Here is a 21509-nt window from a genome sequence, read left to right on the forward strand (position 1 = left end):
CACTGTTCGTTGCCCATAGTAGGTGAGCACTGATATTTTGTACTTCTTATTTTAAGGCTGGGTTCACACGGTTACGAAGTGGATGTGGGTTTCCACTGCATCCAATTTGCATAGCAGGAGATTGTGACTGGCTTTCTACGGAGCTGGTTCACACATCACAGCAGCGGCCACGGTACAAATTGCACAGGAGTCCTGTGCGTCTTTTGGTCCGTTTCAGGTCCGAATTCAGCCCAAGATTTGGTCTGAAATCGGACCTGTGAATGGAGACGCAACGGTCCCGTGCTGTGAGCCGCTGCGCTCTCCACTATGAATCCAGCCTAAAGTACAGAGCCTTTCCTTTACACCCTATGGTACAATATCAAAAATATGGGGGTGAATTGTGTCTGCTATTAACTGGCCAACATCTAGGCTTGTGCAATTCGTTTCGTAACGAATCGAAATTCGGCCGATGCATCCGAATGTCCGAATAAACAAATAACGAATAACAACGAATACGAAAGAAATATAACGAATTAATTCGGTAATTCTTTAAAGATCTAATGAAACAAAAGGTCAGCTCAAAGTAAATCTTATAGTCCAATCAGCTAATTAATTTTGTGCCGGAGGATGGATTACTGGCAAAGTGCATTCCTGAGAACTGAGTTAGAAGGGTATTGTATTGTATTTGAGCTGAGGAGAAGAGACGTTGTCATTGCGTGTGTTAAAAGATTCAATAAACAAACGACTTTCCAAACTACGAATCATTATCACGAATGTCTATACATACATAAATAGCGAATAACGAATACGAACGAATGAATTCGACACTCTATGAATAATAACGAATTATCCGAAAACGTATTAACGTAACATAACGAATATAACAGAACGAAATGATGTATTTTACGAATGACAACGAACCGAAACTAAACGAAATTTTTTTCCGTTGTGCACAAGTCTACGCAACATCCCTCTCATGTCAATAGAAATAGAAGATTTTCCCCTTGAGGTGGGACTTTAAAGGCACAGAGTGTGAAACTATTTAAAATGACAGCTATTTAATAGTAGCAAAAAAGTTTACTAAAAGTAATGAAATATTATACGAAATGATTATAAGCAACATCACGTGTAATTTGAAAGAATGATATGCATAAGTGATGAAAATGATAGATACTGTTTGCATTCTTAGTTCCTACGCATTACTGAGTATATAGACTCCTTCTTCAGAAATAATTTGATATGCAAAGATGAGTAACACTTATAATCCAAGAATACAAAGATATATGTTATTAATCCATTGGATATTGAAAGCTATAATGGCAAAGATGGGGGATAAGAGGGAAAGAGGGGAAAGAAACATGCTATTTGAATACTCACTTGCTCAATGGAGAAGTATGTAGCCCAATGTGTGCAGCAAGATACCAAAAGGCTGTCAGAATGAGGTGCAGAGGAGAGTGCACTTACCGTAACAGAAATTCACATCGGAGAGGGCCTGGATGAAGAGCCACATATATGGACACCGGGACCAGATTGGCATCACTGCAGGCAAAAGGAAGTATTGACAGTAAATTATATTCTTTTGTATACAAGTACCTTTCTAAGGTGATTGTCCACCTCTTACTCAAGGTTGTAGAGAGACATTCACTGTCCAGGATACTGAATATATGAATGAATATATTCTATATATAATTTTTTTATTTCGTCGACTAAAACCTTTTCGTCGACTAAATGAATACTATCTTAGTCGAATAAAATACAACTAAAACTAAAACAATTGAGAGGACTAAAATACGACAAACTAAAATGTAATTTTAGTCAAAAGACTAAAACTAAATTTAAATTTGACTTCAAAATTAACACTGGTCTGTAGTGCATGTTCATACCTCAATACCATAAATAATAACATATTAGATTTTTCACTCCAACAGTATATAATACATTTGGAAATTGTAGAGAAATGTTAACTAATGCATTACAATTTAATTACACCCATTCATTTTAGACGACTAAAATGAGTTTGTCGACTAAAATGTACTGGAGGTTTAGTCGACTAAATACGACCAAAACTAAAACAAATGCAGAAGACAAAAATGGGACTAAAACTAAAATGCCATTTTAGTCCTAATGCCGCGTACACACGATCGGAAATTCGGCCAGCAAAAGGCCGATCAGAGCTTTTCGTCGGAAAATGTGACCGCGTGTAGGCTCCATCGGAATTTTCGGCTGAATTTCCGCCAGCAAAAGATTGAGAGCATGTTCTCAATTTTTCAGACGGAAAAAGTTTTGATCGGAAATTCCGATCGTCTGTAGCAATTCCGCCACGCAAAATTCCTTTCGATATCCAATAGATGCATAACATATATTTGTATTCTTAGATTATAGGTGTTACTCATCTTTGCATATCGAATTATCCCTGAAGAAGGAGTTTATATACTCCGTAACGCGTAGGAACTAAGAATACAAACAATAGCTATCATTTTCATCACGTATGCGTATCATTCTTTCAAATTACACATGATGTTTGCTCATAATTATGTTGGTCTAATATTTCATGTTTTTATATTGCATTCCTTTTTGTAAACCTTTTTGATACTATTAAAATACTGTGATTTTTTAAATACTGTTTCACAATCTGTGCCTTTAAAGTCCCACCTCGAGGGGAAAATCTTCTATTTCTATTGACCCTATGGTACAGAGGATGGAGCCTTCACCTTACACCATATAGTAGAGGGAGTGGAGCATTTTCCTTACACCCTATGGTAGAAAGGGTGGAACATTTTCCTCACACCCTATTGTAGAATCAAGCAAAGCCCTTTCCTTACACCCCATGGTAGAGAGGGTAGAGCCTTTCCCTTGCACCCTCAACCACTTCACAAAATAGCTCAAAAATGCTTCCCGTTTGTCAGGACTGGGCTCAGCCCTTCCTTCTCTGAGCTATTGTCTCAGCTGTCGGCTAATTGCCAGCTCCTATCTCTCCACAGTTACTCAGCTGTTGATGATATCCTGTTCGTCAGGCCTACTTAGCCGGTTCACACAGGGGCAACACGACTTCCAACGCGACTTTTGTAGGCAACTTGGGCACGACTTGTCAACACGACTTGGGGCGACTTACAACACGACTTTAATTTAATTGGCCATGGCCAATCAGAAAATGAGCTCTCAAGGGAGAACTCCACGCCAAATAAAAAAAAAAAAAACGGCATGGGTTCCCCCTCTGGGAGCATACCAGGCCCTTAGGTCTGGATTTTAAGGGGGAACCCCCTACACCGAAAAAACGGAGACCGGTCTCCTCTGCTAGTAAAAGAGCTGCAAGAAGACAGCAGAGGAGCCTGGAAGAAGAGGCCGAACAGAGTGGAGAAGTCGTCAGAAGACCCCCGACGTCGGAAGAAGACCCCCGGAGCTGATTAATAAATTACTTTTAACACTTGTGTTGTGTTTTTTATTGACATTTTTTTCCCCCAGGTGAATGGGTAGGGGTACGATGTACCCCTTACTCATTCACATAGGGTAGGGAGCTGGGATCTGGGGCCCCCTTATTAAAGGGGGCTCCCGGATTCCAATAAGCACCCCTGCCAGCAGACCCCGACAACCAACGGCCAGGGTTGACGGGAAGAGGCCCTTGTCCTCATCAACATGGGGACAAGTTGCTTTGGGGTGGGGGGCCGCAGGGCGCCCCCCTTCCCCAAAGCACCAACCCCCCATGTTGAGGGCACGCGGCCTGGTATGGTCCATGGGGGGGGGGGGCGCTGGCTCATCCCCACCCCCTTACTGACAGGCCAGGCTTCGTGCTCGGATAAGGGGCTGGTATGGATCTGGGGGGGACCCTATGCCGTTTTTTTGGCGTAGGGGGTTCCCCTTAAAATCCATACAAGACCTAAGGGCCTGGTATGCTCCCGGAGGAGGAACCCACGCCGGATTTTTTTAATAAATTTGGCGTGGAGTTCCCTCTCGAGAACTGATAATTCTGTGAGAGGAGCTCTGCCTTCGCCTTGGTCAACATCACAAGAAACTTTCTCCTGCGTTCCTGTTTAAAGACTGGCTTTGCTGACATCCCTTCTGGCTCCAGATCCTGCTTGCTGTTCCACTACATTGATCCCTGACTTCTGGCTTGGCTGACTATCCGTTCCAGTTACTGAACGTTGGCCATGTTTTGACTACGTTTGTTCTTTTTATTTTTATTATTAAACAAGTGTGATTTAACTGTACGTCTGTCTCAGTCTGATTTCATGGTTTCTGACACCATTCAAGGGCAAGCCATGGCATTTGAAAGATGAAGAGGTCCATGTCAGAGCGCAATCAGTGGATGACAGAGAGTTGGGAAGGGGGCAGTCGGTTTTGAAAAAGTTGTATCTTTTTAAATGAAGCAGTAACTGAGTCCAGTCAGCCTCTAGTACAACAAACCAGTAGACAGAGAGGGAAACGGGAAGTCTCTAAAGGTTTTACATTTACATATTTATGAATGGTCATTTTTATTCATCCTTTACTTATCAGCTTTATCATGATGGGTCAATGGAAACTGTTACATCAAGTTCAGGAGAAGGTTTACCTGGAAGCAAAACTGCCTCAAAAATTCATCTTGCTGTTCTTAGCCACCACAGGGAGCTTCTATGATAAATACACAAATTTATATTAACGTTTAATTTTGTAAGACGATTGCTTTAAATATTGACCCCCGGATGAGAGAAAGGTCTGTAAGGTGATCTGCTGTATTTTGAAGACCGGAAACAGAACTTTGAGTTTTGTTAATCATGAAATCAGGTAGTGAGTTGAAATGTGAAAATTATATAAAAATATTATATAAAAAAAATGTATAAATAAATAAAATATACAATATTATACAACATATTGTCTAATTTTTTCTTGAAATATATAACAGTTCTCCTTTAAGAACAATGTAATTGTAATTGTTGTAATTCTTTTATTGTAATCTAGCGAACCTTTACATTTTTTTTATTTTTTATTTTTTTTAGATAGAAGCTGCAATGGACGCAATGCACAAGCAGAAACAGCTACAATATAAGAAGACAATGGATGCAAGTATCATATTTAGGTCACTCACTGTATAAGTGTACATGTCTTAGGGCTCATGTCATTGGGTGCTTTGGTTCATTGCATTTTTTGTTGCATAGCTCCACCTGCAGTGCGATGCAAAACAGATGAAAGGCAGACTCTGAACTGTCATGTGAAAGATGCACTATATTGTCAAAAGTATTGTTATATTGTCCCCTGTCAGCACTGTAGCAGATTTTGATTTGCTGAGAATTTGCAAGCTAATAGGAGAACAAATTCATGTTTTTCTACTGGTGGGCCTCCAGTCAAAACATATTCTCCTGGTTTTGAATAGATTGAGGAGGGGTCAGAACCCCTGTAAAATGCTTATTGCTGTCTGGGATCCCTCTTGGAAGAATTAGGCTGGGTTTACACCATCGCCGCATCCGTCGCACAGTAGGGGTCCGGTGCGTGCCGGTTCATTTCCAATTTCAGTCCGAATTTTGGGCTGAATTCGGACCTGAAACGGACCAAAAAAGCACACGTTTTTTCCTGCAAAACGGCCCGGACCTGCTACGGAGATATGTGAACCGGCTCCATAGAGAGCCAGTCACATTCTCCTGCTATGCGAAAAAAAAAAAACACATCCACTTCATAATAGTGGTGTGAAACCAACCTTAAGCCGCATGCACACGATCGGCCTTTCCAAACGGGAAATGTGCGATGACGGGCTGTTGGCGCAAAATCCGACCGTGTGTACGCTCCATCGGACAATTGTTGTCGGAACAAATGTTGGATGGCAGGTTTTCAAATTTTCCACAGACAAATGTCTGTTGTCGGATTTTCTGAGTGTGTGTACACAATTCTGTCCGACAAAAGTCCAAAGTACAAACACGCATGCTCAGAAGCAAGAACAAGCCAGAAGCAATCGGTCTTGTAAACTAGCGTTCATAATGGAGAATTAACATTGACATTGACAGCACACGACGTGGCAAATTATGAAATCTCCAAATGCAGCACACAATTCTCTTCTTCTTTAAAGAGGAAGTAAACCCTGATGAGTTTACTTCCTCTTTCATTCCCTGTGAAGGCAAAGCATAATGGACTACTATGCATTGAAAATTGCAAACTGAAAAGCGCTAAATGAAAAAACGCGAAAAGAAAAGCGAGAATCAACACTCGCCAAACTTCTACTAACACAAAATTTGCAGAAGGAGCCCAAAGGGTGGCACTGAAGAGCTGAAAAACCATGTAGTACGTCACTACATTCGTAATTGTTGGCCAACAATTGTGTGGCCGTGTGTGTGCAAGACAAGTTTGAGCCAACGCCCTTCAGACAAAATTCTGCGGTTTTGTTAACCAACAATCTGATCGTGTGTCCGAGGCATTACTCTTCCTGTGCTGGTGCCAAAATAAAACATTTAAGATTTGTCATTGCAAGAGGAAGGTTTGGGATGTATCCCAAATTGGGGAACTTGTTTTTGTCACACCTGTCGAAGGTAGGATCTCCTCCATTTCCCCTCACTTCCTGTTGTGTCCCCAGTAAAGAAAGCAAAAGGGAAAATCCCCTTGGGGGGGGGGGGGGGAGACATGCTTGGGGTCGACATTGAGCCTTATGCCCCGTACACACGATAGGAAATTCACCCAGCAAAAGTCTGATGTGAGCTTTTGGTCAGAAAATGCGACCGTGTGTATGCTCCATCGGACTTTTGCTGCCCGAATTCCAGCCAGCAAAAGATTGAGAGCAGGTTTTCAATTTTTCGTTCAGAAAAAGTTCTGATTAGAAATTCCGATCGCCTGTACAAATTCCGACGTGCAAAATTCCTACACATGCTCGGAAACAATTCGACGGACACTCAGAAGCACTGAACTTCATTTTCTCGGCTTGTCGTAGTGTTGTACGTCACCGCGTTCTTGACGGTCGAAAGTTCAGAGAACTTTTGTGTGACCGTGTGTATACAAGCCAAGCTTAATCAGAATTCCGTCGGAAAAACCATCCAAGACTTTTCTGACGGAAAATCCACGGGGCATTAGCCTAGGTTCACACTGACAGCGGGATTGAAATTGTTACGGTGAACTTGCGCAATTTCATACCCGCATATCGGACTGACTTCTGGTGCGATTACAGATACATCTATGTGGGTTCCTGCAAAGAAGTCTATACAAATCTCACCCTGAAGTTGCCAAAAGTAGTACAGAAACTACTTTTGGGAATCTGTGTGGCGCCCCAAAGTCGGTGTCGCACCGATTCGGACTGTGCCATTGCTGGCAATACCTGCCGATTTGGCATGTCAAATCACATCAATGTGAACCTAGGCTAAAGCTCCTACAGATTCATCAAGGAAGGCTCCTAAATCCACTTTGATGCTGTAAAAAAAAAAAAAAAGTAATATTATATTCTTTATCTTTTGGAGATCCTTTCAGTTGAACATTTTTATTATGTACACTGCTGATTTTTTGGCATTTAGTATAATTTGTACTGAAGTTGCACAGCTTGCTGCAACTTGGAACTCATTTGTGGCTAAAAACTGACTCCCGGCCCCCACATGACAGCTCTGGGTGCTCTTACATGAGAGTCATCTGCTTCCCCATCCCTGGAAGTATCAGGCATTTCACACAAGCCACAAAGTGAGAGGCTGGATGGATGATGTCTGAACAAAGATGGGCTCCTTCATTCTAGAGAAGAAAAACAAAACGATGCATTGTCGAGGGGAATACTGTGATCACTGGGAGAGATTATAAATTACAAGCAAGTGTAACATATGCAGGCACTTAAAGTGGAAGTCCGTGCAAAAACTAAAATCCCTGCATCTATAGACACCACGGATCCAACACTAACCTCTCTATCCCTGTAAAGAAAAAATTAGTATACATTCCTTCTTTTGGAAGCCGCTCCGACCCGATCCCACGCTGAGCTGTCAGCCGCGGCCTCTCTGTAGAAACGAAAACAGAAGCCACATAGTAACTCTCTAGGTGACGTCACTTCCCATTAATTTCGTAGCCGCTTTTGGCTGTGTACTCTGCAGAGCTTCCACCGCTGGAGATCGGGTCGGAGTGGGTCAGATCAACTACCAAAAAGGTATGTATACTAATTCTATTTCTTTACAGGGATAGAGAGGTTAGTGTTAGATCCATGGTGTCTATCGATGCAGGGATTTTAGTTTTTGCATGGACTTCCACTTTAACATGAAAAATTATAGTTGCTCATTCCACTCTAAAGTAGACATGTGCACTGCCGAAAAATTCTTTTTTTTTTTTCCGTTTTTGTTTCATTCGTTTTTTATTTTCCCACTTTTCGGATCATTCGTTGTGATCGAAATTCGTTATTTAGCATAAATTTGTAACTGGATAAATTTGAAATCGATACGCTCCATTCGTTTAGATGCGGCATTCATTATTTTGGATAATTCGGAACTTCAGATAAATTTGTATTCGTTATGTTCACTAACAGCCAAATTTGAAAGGAAAATCCAATACCTATAATTTAATAGTTACTATTAGTTATTTCAGATTTTTGGATTTTTGAAAATTCACGGATTTGCACTCTTTTTTGAATTTTCGGATTTGCGTTCTTTTGAATTTTCATTCTTTTAACCACTAGCCGACCAGCGTGCGATGACGTACGTCGGCACAATGGCACGGCTGGGCAAATGGGCATACAGGTACGTCCCCTTTAAATCGCGGCATTGTGGGCACGTGCCCCATGACCGTGCCCGCGGGTCCCATGGACTCTATGTCCGCCGGGGACCCGCGATCGTGTCACGGAGCGGAAGAATGGGGAAATGCCTATGTAAACAAGGCATTTCCCCATTCTGCCTAGTGACATGACAGGGATCACTTCTCCCTGTCATCGAGAGCAATGATCGCTGTCATGTGAGTAGTAGCCCATCTCCCCCCCCCCCCACTGTTAGAATCACTCCCTAGGATACACTTAACCCCTTGATCGCCCCCTAGTGTTTAACCCCTTCCCTGCCAGTGTCTTTTACACAGTAATCAATGCATTTTTATAGCACTGATCGCTGTGTAAATGACAATGGTCCCAAAATGGTGTCAAAAATGTCCGCCATAATGTCGCAGTCCCGGAAAAAAAAAAAAATCTCAGATCACCGCCGTTACTAATAAAAAAAAATGATTAAAAATACCATAAAACTATCCCCTATTTTGTAGACGCTACAACTTTTCTGCAAACCAATCCATATACGCTTTTTGGGATTTTTTTATTTTTATTTTTTTTTTTACCAGAAATATGTAGAAGAATACATATCGGCCTAAACTGAGAAAAAAAAATTATATATATTTTTTTTTAGGGGTATTATAGCAAAAAGTAAAAAATATAGCTTTTTTTTTTAAAACAATAAAACAATTGTCACTCTTTTGTTTATAGTGCAAAAAAATAAAAACCACAGAGGTGATCAAATACCACCAAAAGAAAGCTCTATTTGTGGGGGAAAAATAAACGTCAATTTTGTTTGGGTACAATGTCACAGGACCGCGCAATTGTCAGTTAAAGCGATGCAGTGTTGTATCGCAAAAAGTGCTCTGGTCAGGAAGGGGGTAAATCCTTCCGGGGCTGAAGTGGTTAAAAAAAAATAAAAAAAAGTTGTTAAACTGTCTTTCCTTAATTACAGTTTTTCCGAATTAAGGAATTTGCCGAATTTTGACGAAAAATTAATTTGAAATGAAACGAATTGCACATGTCTACTCTAAAGTACACCAGTGCGCACACATTGGACATTAACATAATTACATATTCTATTCTTGGCTGCAGTTTTTGTGAAGCTATTCATTCTCAAAGTTCCTCAAAGATCCCAACAAAGACTCCAAAGCTGGGGTTCAATTTGTTTACAAAATGCTGCTTCCATAGAAAAAAAGGGAGTGGAGTGGTGCTTTCAGCATCTCTGTTGTGAACATGATGAATTTCTCCAGAATACCTGCAGCTATTGAGGTGAAAGGCTTTTTTTTTTTATTGCATTTAAAGCTTGTTCAGGGTATTTAACCACTTCAGCCCCGGAAGATTTGGCCCCTTAATGACTAGGCCATTTTCTGTGATACAGCACTGCATAATTTTAATGACGGTCGTGCGACATTGCAAAAATTTACATTTCTCTCCCCCCTCCCCCCCACAAATAGAGCTTTTTTTTTAGTGGTATTTGATCACACCTGCGATTTTTTTATTTTTTGCGCTATAAACAAAAAAGAGCGATCATTTTGAAGCAAAAAAAACAATATTTTTAACTTTTTGCTATAATGTCCTCCAAAAAAAATAAAAAAAAAATACAAATTTCTTCCTCCGTTTAGGCCGATATGTATTGTTCTACATATTTTTGGTTAAAAAAAAAAAAAGAAAAAAAAATGTCAATAAGCGTATATTGATTGGTTTGCGCAAAAGTTATAGCGTCTACAAAATTACAAAATAGGGGATATATTTAGGATATTTTTATTATAATTATTTTTTTTTTTTTTTTACTAGTAATGGTGGTGATCTGCGCTCTTGGGACTGCGACATTGGGACCATTGTTATTTATACAGCAATCAGAGTTAAAAAATAGCCACTGATTACTGTATAAATGTCACTGGCAGGGAACGTATTCCTTAGATGTGTTCTAACTGTGAGGGGAATGTGGCTAACTAGAGGAGAAGAATGATCATTGTTCCTACTTAGTAGGAACACACGATCTGTCGCCTCTCCCCTGACAGAATCGGGATTTCTGTGTTTACATACACAGATCCCGGATCTTGTTCTGTCACGAGCGGTCGCAGGTGCCCGGCGGTCATCGCTCCCGCCGGGCACACGAATCGGCTCCAGGGACACTCCTGCTACAATTTCTTAAAGAGTCGACGTACAGCTATGATGGCTCACGCAGGGGAGTGAACCTGACGCAGTATAACTGTGGCGGCTGGTCGGAAAGCGGTTTAAACGCTTTAGTTCACTTTAAGTAAACCTGTTGCTTTGCCCTGACAATGGGAAAATCAGACTTACCTGTGACAGCTGAAGCATCCAAGGTGTGCATACCGGAAACATTTGTAGCCTGCGTTTTAGTTTACCTAGATGTGTTACATAAAAGTATGGATGGTAATTACAAGTGATGTATTCCCGCAGAGTAAGAAAACGTATGAACAGAAGTGCCGAGAGAAAGAAGACGCGGAGCAGAATGTCGCTCGCTGCAACAAAAACACTATGAATCAGAAGCAACAGGACAAGGTATTCATGAAATGAAATTCTGCTGCAATCTTCAAGTAGAACTATGGGCAAGGGCAAGAATGATATATACAATATACGGTCACCCTAGAATGCCCTCCTGATTTGGAATACAAACATCTCTCTCGCTCTTTGGGGGTTATTTACTAAAGGCAAATCCACTTTGCACTACAATTGCACGCGATTTAGATCCGAGGGGGACACGCAAGGAAAATGAAAACAGCATTTTAGCTTGTACATGATTGGATAATAAAATCAGCAGAGCTTCCCCTCATTTCAGATCTACCCCTCAGATTTACAGCGACTGCACTTCCAAGTGCATTTTCAGTGCAATTTCAAGTGCCCTTGTAGTGCTAAGTAGATTTGCCTTTCGTAAATAACCCCCCTTTGCCTCTACAACATTGAGCCATTGCTTTGTAGTCCGCAGAGGTTAACTAGGAAGGCTGATAACATTGGGGGTTATTTACTAAAGGAAAATCCACTTTGCACTACAAGTGCACTTGGAAGTGCAGTCGCTGTAGATCCGAGGGGGACATGCAAGGAAACTAAAATACAGCATTTTAGCTTGCACGTGATTGGTTGATAAAATCAGCAGAGCTTCCCCTCATTTCAGATCTACCCCTCAGATTTAGAGCGACTGCACTTCCAAGTGCACTTGCAGTGCAAAGTGGATTTGCCTTTCGTAAATAACCCCCCATAGTTTTAGATTTCAGTGCAATTTGGCATTACGTTTCAAGGGCACTGGATCTCTGATATGATCAACAGGTCGTTTTCTGTATTTGCAGAAATTCTGCATAGCATGGAAAAAAAATCACAACCATGTCTAAGGACTGCTAAGCTGCGATATATTATATTTTCGTTCTTGGGTTAGATATCCTTCACATGCTTTCCCACTGTGTAATAGCATAAGCAGGGCCGGGGGGTGAGCACGAAGGGAAGCTGCCCTGGGCATAGTGGTAGGGGAGTGCGTTCCCTCCCCCATTCATTTCAGATCAGTGACTGGCAAACAGCTACTGCTGTCGCACCATGCTCCAACATACCCACTCTTCACCACGATCACCCACAGCTGACATGAAAAAAAAACCCTGTGCATGCGCAACTACCTTCTGGTTGCTCAAAAGCAAGTGATTTTCTACCCATGTGCAGTTCAGCCCCCATGGCATCCATGGGCAGCTAGAGCAAGGGGCAAGAGAATGGGTGAACTTTAGAGATTTAATTTTGTTTCAATTTTGACATTTCAACAAAATGCCTCAATGTGAAAGGTTGTTTTTCATTTTTTTTTTTTGTGGATACATTCTAAAACCGTAGAGATACGTTCTAAAAACGTTAACAACATTTTTAGAACGCATCTCCTATATCCAAGCCCCAGTGACAGGACAAGATTATCCAGTGCCCAGGGGAAAGATGCTCAATTGCACACCCCCACCCCATTATGTGCAAGCTTATGAGGAGGAGGGGGGGGGAGAGAGAGAGAGAGAGAGAGAGAGAGCACAGCCAGCACCTCCTCTTGGCTCTATTCTCCTCTCCTCGCCACTTCCAGCAATAGGCTTACAAAAGCAGCGATGCCACTGCCACTACTTCTGTCAGCCTTATAGTAGCAGGAATCTGAGGTGTCCCCGTCCCTACAATACACACTGTGCCCGGAGCAGCCTCCCCTTATGCCCACTTCTTGTCCCGGTAACTGCAAAGCTCCCCATTCCCCAATGATATTACTGGCTTATAGGCAATTACTGGCTGTCACAGGAGCTCTGCTGCTCGACAGGGGTGTCATTCTGAGAATGCTTTGCATTTTCCAGTGGCAGCGGCCAGTTATGGTACATGCATAGTTACATTGGTCAAAGTAGGGCCAATGTAACTTTGTATAAATTATCCATACCTGCAATTTTCTTTCATCTATTAAAACAGTTGTAATCAACTTACTAGATAAAGGGTATCTCAGCTGCACCCTCTTACTATCCCAGGGGGCATACATTATATTAAAAATATGTTATTATACATTTTTTACATTTTATACATTTATTATAAATATGTATAATGCTATATAAAGTGTCAAAGATAATCAGAGGCTGAGGATATCCTACAGTTTTGGTTAGAAACTGGAGATATGCTGCAGTAGATGGTTCGAGACTTAAGCTGGCCATAGAAGGAACCGGATGAGATTCGAACTGTGTATGGGCAGGGTGAATGTACCCAAGTCGATCAAACAACTGGGTACAACCAGGCTGCTGGATTTTACATCGTGGCTGTTAGCCATTAGCAATAATCACTGTCTTCTCCCACTGGGAGAACCCTTTGGCTCCATGGGAGGGATTCCCCCTGTCAACACTGACAGTGTTGATTGGGGAATGGAGCGAATTTCTTTCCTGCAACAAGTGATTGCAGGAAAGAAGTTTTCTCCGCCTGTGCCAGACCTAAGAGTGAGTTATATGAAACCGCTAGAGGTTACTATTTCAGCCCTTTACAAATCTATACTCCCACTCACACCACTGGCTGCTGGGGCTTCAGGGCAGCACAATAAATACCACAGGGAGTGTCACGAGGGCCACGTACCTGATGTGAGACCAGAGTAGTGGGGAGTCCTCCCTTGCACCTTGGGTCCTTGAAGCCTCTGGAGATGGAGACATAGACTTGGTGGACACCGGGTGGCAGGGCTGCCAGGGGTACGGAGACTTAGTCCAAGATCCGAGCCGAGGTCAAGTCCACTTGGGCAACTAAGCATAAACGGGGTTAATCCGAAGAAGAATGGTCGAGATCCAAGCCGGGGTCGGTTCCAATCTGGCAGCTGAGTACAAAAGGGGCAAAGAAGTAGAAAGGTCAAGGTACAAATCCGAGGTCAATGGCAAGCAGCATTACAGAGTAGTCAAATAGGTTTCCAGGTCACAACAGGTCAGATCACACACTAGCACAGGAACAAGGGGGGACTGAAGATAATCCAGCAATTTGGCAGTGTCTGGGCTGAGCTTATATAGGGAAGTTTGAGGTCACTTCCTGTGCGCCTCCTGGGTATTTTCCTGCCTTTTTCCATCAGGTTGATGTCACGTCCTGTGCGCCTCCTGGGTATTTTCCCGCCTTTTTTCCATCAGGTTGAGATCACTTCCTGTGTGTGTCCTGGGCACTTTCCTGACCTTTTCAATCAAGTCTTCTGCGCAGGATCGGGTTGGCGTCCTGAGGAGTCTTTGGCGCATGCACAGTTAGCATGGATTTCCTCTTGCGGCAACACGCCATTTCCTAGTAAGCCCTGGACTCTTACAGGACGGCACGCAGCCTTTGACCTGCAGGTTGGGCACCAGGGCTTGAAATAAAAATCACCTAACCCTTACACTAATTGAATCTCTAACAATAACCCCTGTTCTGCTACATACTTACCTTGTCCTGCAATGGTTACCTCCTGTATGTGCCTGAATCATGCAGGACCAAGATCCCAACACCAGAACAAGATGATCTGGAGCACCCAGGGTAAGACTGAGGTAGCAGCAGAAAGCCAGGCAGAACATAAATCAAGTTATAATGTACACTATTATAAATGCACATCTATGCGGAGACCAAGGGTGTAACAGTAGCCAGATCAGACCTGGCAACTGCTATGGGGGCCCCAATACTGTTTGGCTACATAGTGATAAAGGCAGGTAGAAATTACAATTGCTAAAAAATGTGGATACAATTATTGAGTATATAGTTCAGAAGCCCTTCATATAATTACCGTGGAAGAGATTACTATTCCGTATCTTGAGATGGAGAATTCGAGGACTGGGGGACATCTCTAGTGGTTTTGCAGTGTGGCCCCCATCACACAGTTACAGCCTGGATGCAGACTGTGCCTTCCTTGGTTGATGTCCATTGTTCAATGTGACAATTTACATCCAGGTTATGGAACAGTATGGCAACTGTTGATCAGCCAAGAGTTTCCTGGTACCCTTCAGTGAAAAGTCAACCAATTACGATAGCCCCCGATAAGCTGGAGTTGGCAGTATGTGTCCCAGCCAGCCTTCCCTCCCATAAACAAGCATGCACTGAGCATCGGTGTTTATAGAAGGGCTGGTAGAAGGGCAGTCAGTTTGTCTATTAGTGGGGCTTTGTCACAGGTTCACTATAGGTTGAATATATATTTTCTTAATTGTAAAAAACAATACAATGGCATGGAAGATAACATAATTGGTAGCCAACAGCTCGACAGCAAATAAGTATTTCTTAATGCAAATGTAAAGAAGTTAAAAAAATAAAAAAAATATAAAAAAAAAGGCATACAATGAACGCTGGTGCAAAAAATTACTTCCAAATGTAACTAGGTCCCCAGAGACTGCGAGTAGACAGCAGCCACGCTTGGAGCTGGGGTGCAGCAATGCTAAACACGAAAAAAGAAGGAAAAGAGAGAAGGAAGAGCTGAAAAGAATAAAAAAAAAATAAAAAAAAATAAAAAAAAGGCGGTGGAGGGAGGAAGGAAAAAGAGGGGAAGGGTGAAGGGAACCGGATTGGCAAGAAACAATCTAGTACATGGCATACATGATAAACGATATTCAAGACAGAAAATTAAATGAGAAGGTGCCGAGCGGGCCCACACACAAATAGCGTGGCGCCCTAAGCCTGACATGGTGTCCAACACTCAACAGCCGAGTGGAAGCCGAAGGAAGAGATCCCCCCACACAAGTGGACTCCATAAAGATTACAGAGAAAGCACCTTTTGGAGTTTATCAAAGACCAAGCAGTGCATCCACAAAAGTGGTAAATTTATCCCATTTCTCACAGATAGTGGAAGGGTTGGTACTGGATTTCCAGAATCGGGAAATGGGTTGCTGTGCGTCAAAAAAAAAAAAACCTCAGTAAGCATTTTTTTTGTGTTGTAAACCAGACCTGGGGGTATGGATAATAATGCAATAGTAGGAGATGGGGTGAGAGACTCGCGGTAGAGCTCATGATATTATCCGGAATATCTTATTCCAACATTGCCAAATCAAGTCACATTCCCACCAGACTTGCAAATACGTTCCCAGAGTCGTGACAACACCAGCAATTAACCGAGGCAGAGGGGAAAATACAGTGAAGGGTGACAGGATCCTTGTACCACTTGGAAAGCAGTTCATAGTTTTTCGCCTGAGTGTAGCTGAAGACGGAGGATTTGTGAGTAAATACTAAGGCTCTATGCCAATCTTTGGGGGGTGGGGGGTGGTGGAGGGTTCACTTTAATGTCTGCCAGGCCCTTGCAAATTTACATGAAAAAACTTGTGTACCTCCACCATATAAAATGCGTGCTTACCAGAGGCAAGCCAACATGGGCTTAAATGCGTGCTTAACCTCGCCAAGGCCTTGATCCAGGGGAAATAGAAAGGCGACTCCCAAACAGTTGATATTATGGGGCAGGAACAAAAAAATCGTATAAAGAACTTTTATTAAGGTTGAATTTTTGTTTATTGTTACAGTTCAGGTAACAGTTTAATACAATAAGAATTGAGAGGGGAAGGGGGGTAGAGAATAAAGAAAGTTGGGGAGGGTGGAAGGGGTAGGGAGTGCATTGTATACAAAACAACTTACAGGCATCTGCAGAATTCGCATATCAAATCATACAGTGAAACCCATACAAGAAGGAAATTATCATAAAACCTCCCCCCGCGGTTTCGTCTATACAAGGACCCTGTTTGGGAGGTCCATGCAGTCAAGGGGCCTGTAAGCCTATAATGGTAACCTATTTGGCATGGGACGGGTTAGCTGTTTGTGTGACCTCTTGGGTCACCTGGGTAGGGAGGGGCAAGGTGTAGGTAAGGGGGACTCAACAAGGAAGGTCTCTTGGCTTGTCCACCCGGGGGTCTGCTCTGAGCTCTTTGGTCTGGGGGACCATCTCGAACAGTCTGCCTGTGCTCCACATTTACGAGGCCCCATTTTCATAAAGCCACACTATTGAGAAAGGGGGCCGATGAGGAGTGATGGAGCCAGGGATACCAGAGGGACATATACTTATCCCATTTGTCAGTTTGTTTGGCGTGTAGTTCTTCCATATAATATCATTCATGGCATCTGTCCACCTCGTAATCGGGGGGACAACATCCTTTTTCCAGAACTGCAAGTTGACGTGACGAGCTGCGGACAGAAAGAACCTAAACAGGCTCTTTCGGTGTGCTCGGAGGTCCTGGGAGTATGGAAAGTAAAGCTATTTGTGGTGTTGGCAACACAGAAACATCATACAGGTCATTATGAATTTTAAATACCTTGTCCCAAAATGGGCGTACTCGGTCGCAATCCCACCACACGTGGACATACGTGCCCTCTCCTCCGTGGCAACGCCAGCACCTGTCCGAGGTCCCAGAATACATTTTGCTCACCGTGACTGGATCCCTGTACCATCTTGCCAGCAGTTTGTAATTTTTTTCTTGCATGAAACCGGACATGGAAGATCTGTGAGTGATTATAAACGACGTATTCCATTGTGCCGGGGATATTTCAGTGCCGAGGTCCCTCGACCATTTTTGTGTGAAATTTGGTAGTGTGTTATAAGAATGTAGTTGGATGTCCTTATATATCGGAGATAATGAGTGTTTAGGCATTCGAGAGAGACCACACATATCCTCAAAGTTTGTGAGAGGTCTATGTACCTGTCCAGAGAGATGGAGTGACTTACAGTATTGTGTTATGGTTAGCCTGGAGAGCCAGTCTATCTGGTTCAAACGTTGGGGGTCTACAGGTGCCCAAAATAGACCGGTGGAAGCCTGTACATACTGTTTGGCAGTAGGTCACTGGTCCCTAGAGTAAGAGCCACATTGTCTCCCCGTGTGAAGTGTCGGGATTGCCGGATTGTCAAATAGGGGTGACAATGGGCTCGGATCCGGGGAGATGAAAAGAGATGTTTGTTTGCGGTACCAGAGGGTAAGTGCTGCTGTCGTCAATGGGGATAGTCTGGACATGATGCGGAATTTTGCGCGATAGCCCCACAGAAGGGCTCTAAGGTCAACCTGAGCCATGGTTTGTTTGATTATTGTAGACTTTTTAGTTAGGGGGCGTGGGAACCATTCAAGGAGTCGTGACGAAATGGCTGACAAGTGGTACAACTGAAAGTCCGGGAGACCTATGCCCCCCCTTGTCTTTAGGAGCGCATAAGATTCTATGTTTTAGTCTAGGTGGGTAATTCTGCCAGATGAACCTGACCGCTAAGGAACGAAGCGTATGGAAAAAGGCCACGGGAAGGGTTATGGGTAGTGTCTGAAACAAGTACAGCAACTTAGGCAGGATGTCCATTTTCAGTACATTCATACGGCCCCACCAAGATAGTTTGAGGTTATGCCAAGATTCCAGCGAGTGACGAATTTTCGCCAACATAGGGCTGTAATTCAGGGCATGTCTGTAAAATTCCTAGGTATCTCCGTCCCCAAGTACTTAACCGAGCGTGGTTGCCATTTAAATGGGAACCTCTGCTTTAGTAAAGATACTGTATGTAAAGAACTTTTATTAACGTTTAAAAGTTGCACTTACATGTAGTAAGAAAATTATAATAGCAAAAAATTGTAGAAGCTGGCCGGCAAGCGAACACCCATCCATTAAGGTGCGCAGCGCGATGTCGTCAGCACACCAATCCTCCCAGGGATTGGCCTGCTCTAGGGAGGATTGGTGTGCTGATGTCATCGCGCTGTGCACCTTAGTTGGACGGGTGTTAACTTACAGGCCGGCTTCTACAATTTTTGCTGTTATATTTTCTTATTACATGTAAGTGCAACTTTTAAACTTTAATAAATGTTCTTCATACGATTTACTCTATGGTGAGCTCCTCTTTTCTGGATTATCTCCTGCTCCTGGTCCTCATCATGACCATTGAATAATCGAATATCGAGTCTCCCTGGCTGTTTTGCTGTGTGTTTCTGCCCCATCATATCAAGTGTTTTGGGAGCCGCCTTTCTCTTTCCCCTGGATCAAGGCCTTGGCAAGGTTAACAGCCGCAAGCCCATGTTAGCTTGCCTCTGGTAAACACGTGTTTTATATGGTGGAAGTGCATGAGTTTTTGTTGGTGTCGTCACTGGTTATACCAAGATTCTACACTTGTGATTATGACATATGGACTAATTCACATTATTACCTTTTGTGGTGTTGAATGCTATTTCAAGATTTATGCACTTTATTTGAATTTTATGGTTCTAAACCTATGGTTTTAAACACAATATTTTTTTCCATTACTGTTAGCGCAGGTTCCCTTTTATTATTTTTATTTGTTTATATGTGTATCTCATATTGAGCTGCTGCTGTTCTTTACCTTATTTGTATTATTCACTTAGCACAGTATTTTTTTTCCCATTTATTCCTTGGAAATTTACAGTTGCTGATTTCTCACTCTAAATTAAAGGCCATAGGGAAATAAGAGGAAAATATCATTAATATGCAAATTATACATTGCGCACCAGGGCAGAAAGCAGGTGCATCTGCTCCCAAAATACAAAAATAGTTACAGGAAACCAAAACTGATGTTCATAGAGAAATAAATATATATTACGAGTTGTTGGTTTGGGTCAGCCTTTCTCAGACTTGTTTATCACAGAGGAAACCTTGAAATAATTATCAGGTCTCCGGAAATCCTTGATGAAAATGATTTATATTTACAGCACATGGTCCATAGTAGTGTGATCAGTGTACTGTAAATATAATATTAAGAAAAGAATATGGAAGGTGTCATGCCTGGTGTTCAGAGTGGATAATTGAAATCCTTGTTGCTCTATATGACAAAATGATTTTTAGTAATCCTGAAATTAAATAAATAATAATAGTAATGGGCAGAAAAGAAATGTAGATAGTTTACATTGCTGGTCAATGGTTGTTAGTAGAAAATGGACCCCAATACATTGGGTCAGTGGGAGAAGAGGTCGCTTATATTGGTGTTCAGATGAGAATGTCCTCATACATTGGTAATCAGTAGGAGAAGGACCCCAAATACCGTTGCTGTCAGTGGGGTAAATGCCCCCTTACATTGGTAGTCTTTTGGAGAATTACCCCCTCTTACATTCATTGTCAGTGGGAGAAGGGTCACTTTTACATTGGTGCTCAGTGGAGACTGGCCTTCTTACATTGGTGGTCATTGGTATAAGAGTCCCCTTTACGTTGGTGGTCTGTGGGAGAAGAAACCCCTTTACGTTGGTGATCAGTAGCAGAAGAGTTTTCTTTACATTTGGTGCTTAGTGGAGAATGGCTTAGTGGAGAATGGCCCCCTTCATTGGTGGTCAGTGGGAGAAGTGGCACCTTATGTTATTGGTCGTTGGGAGAAGGGCCCCCTTACAATGGTTGTCAGTGGGAGAAGGGCCCCCTTACAATGGTTGTCAGTGGGAGAACGGGCCCCCTTACAATGGTTGTCAGTGGGAGAACGGGCCCCCTTACAATGGTTGTCAGTGGGAGAACGGGCCCCCTTACAATGGTTGTCAGTGGGAGAACGGGCCCCCTTACAATGGTTGTCAGTGGGAGAACGGGCCCCCTTACAATGGTTGTCAGTGGGAGAACGGGCCCCCTTACAATGGTTGTCAGTGGGAGAACGGGCCCCCTTACAATGGTTGTCAGTGGGAGAATGGGCCCCCTTACATTGATGATCAGTGGAGAAGGGCCCCCTACTCCCTTTTGTTCTTCAGGACACTCATCATATTTGAGGTGCACAAGGAAATTGCGGGCAGGGATGGGGTAGGCCAGCTCATGAGTTTCTCTACAAAAAAATTTGATTTGTATATTCTAGTGAGTGGGGTATCAGTGCTTCTGGGGAGCTGACAATCTACATGACAGTACTTGCAGGAGCATTGGTAAGAACAGCTTTCTCTGAGCTTTGATCCTTATGTTGTTTTCTTACCAGATATATGCAAAGTTGGCTCATTCCAAGGTGACATTAGAAGATGCAGGTAAGCTATAATTTATATCCCTAATTTAAAAGAAAACTTGCCACAATTATAGTACAGAGGAACCTATACTCTACAACAGGGGTCTCCAAGCTTTCTAAACAAAGGGCCAGTTCACTTCAGACTTTAGGAGGGCTGGACTGTGGCCATTGGCAGTAAAAAATGCTCCAGCATCAGTGGGAGTAAACAATGACCAGGCTTGGTGGTCTGTGAGAGTAAAAAATATTATATAGCACCTGTGGTCAGTGTAAGGAGGAATAGTGGCCCATCATTGATTTCAGTGGGAGAAATCGTTCCCTATTGTTCATATCAGTGGGAGAAATGATGCCCCATTGTTGGTGTTAGTGGAAGGAATAGTGCCCCATCCTTGGTGTCAGTGGAAGGAATAGTGCCTCGTCCTTGATGTCAGTGGAAGGAATAGTTCCCTATTGTTGGCGTCAGTGGAAGGAAAAGGAATAGTGTCCCATCCTTGGTGTTAGTGGAAGGAATAGTGCTCCATC

The 21509-nt window shown here is 42.7% G+C and overlaps 1 protein-coding gene and 1 long non-coding RNA gene across 2 annotated transcripts in view; one reads left to right on the top strand and one right to left on the bottom strand.

Annotated features, from left to right (window-relative positions):
• The window catches only part of PSTPIP2 (proline-serine-threonine phosphatase interacting protein 2), a 201523-nt gene that overhangs the window by 122906 nt on the left and 57108 nt on the right, over nt 1-21509 (top strand). The window contains exons 6-8 of the mRNA XM_077463071.1: nt 4950-5012; nt 11069-11170; nt 20967-21012. Coding sequence (XP_077319197.1) covers nt 4950-5012; nt 11069-11170; nt 20967-21012 — 211 coding nt within the window. The remainder of the gene's footprint in view (nt 1-4949; nt 5013-11068; nt 11171-20966; nt 21013-21509) is intronic.
• Nucleotides 6553-21509, bottom strand: part of LOC143941113 (uncharacterized) — a 65670-nt gene continuing 50713 nt past the window's right edge. The window contains exons 2-4 of the long non-coding RNA XR_013263985.1: nt 13718-13949; nt 10949-11013; nt 6553-7644 (exon numbers count right to left, since the gene is read on the bottom strand). This is a non-coding gene — a long non-coding RNA (uncharacterized LOC143941113). The remainder of the gene's footprint in view (nt 7645-10948; nt 11014-13717; nt 13950-21509) is intronic.

Source organism: Lithobates pipiens, unplaced genomic scaffold, assembly GCF_037356315.1.
Source record: "Lithobates pipiens isolate NorthernLeopardFrog02 unplaced genomic scaffold, aLitPip1_a1.2 Scaffold_3, whole genome shotgun sequence".
In the NCBI taxonomy this organism is placed as follows: domain Eukaryota; kingdom Metazoa; phylum Chordata; class Amphibia; order Anura; family Ranidae; genus Lithobates; species Lithobates pipiens.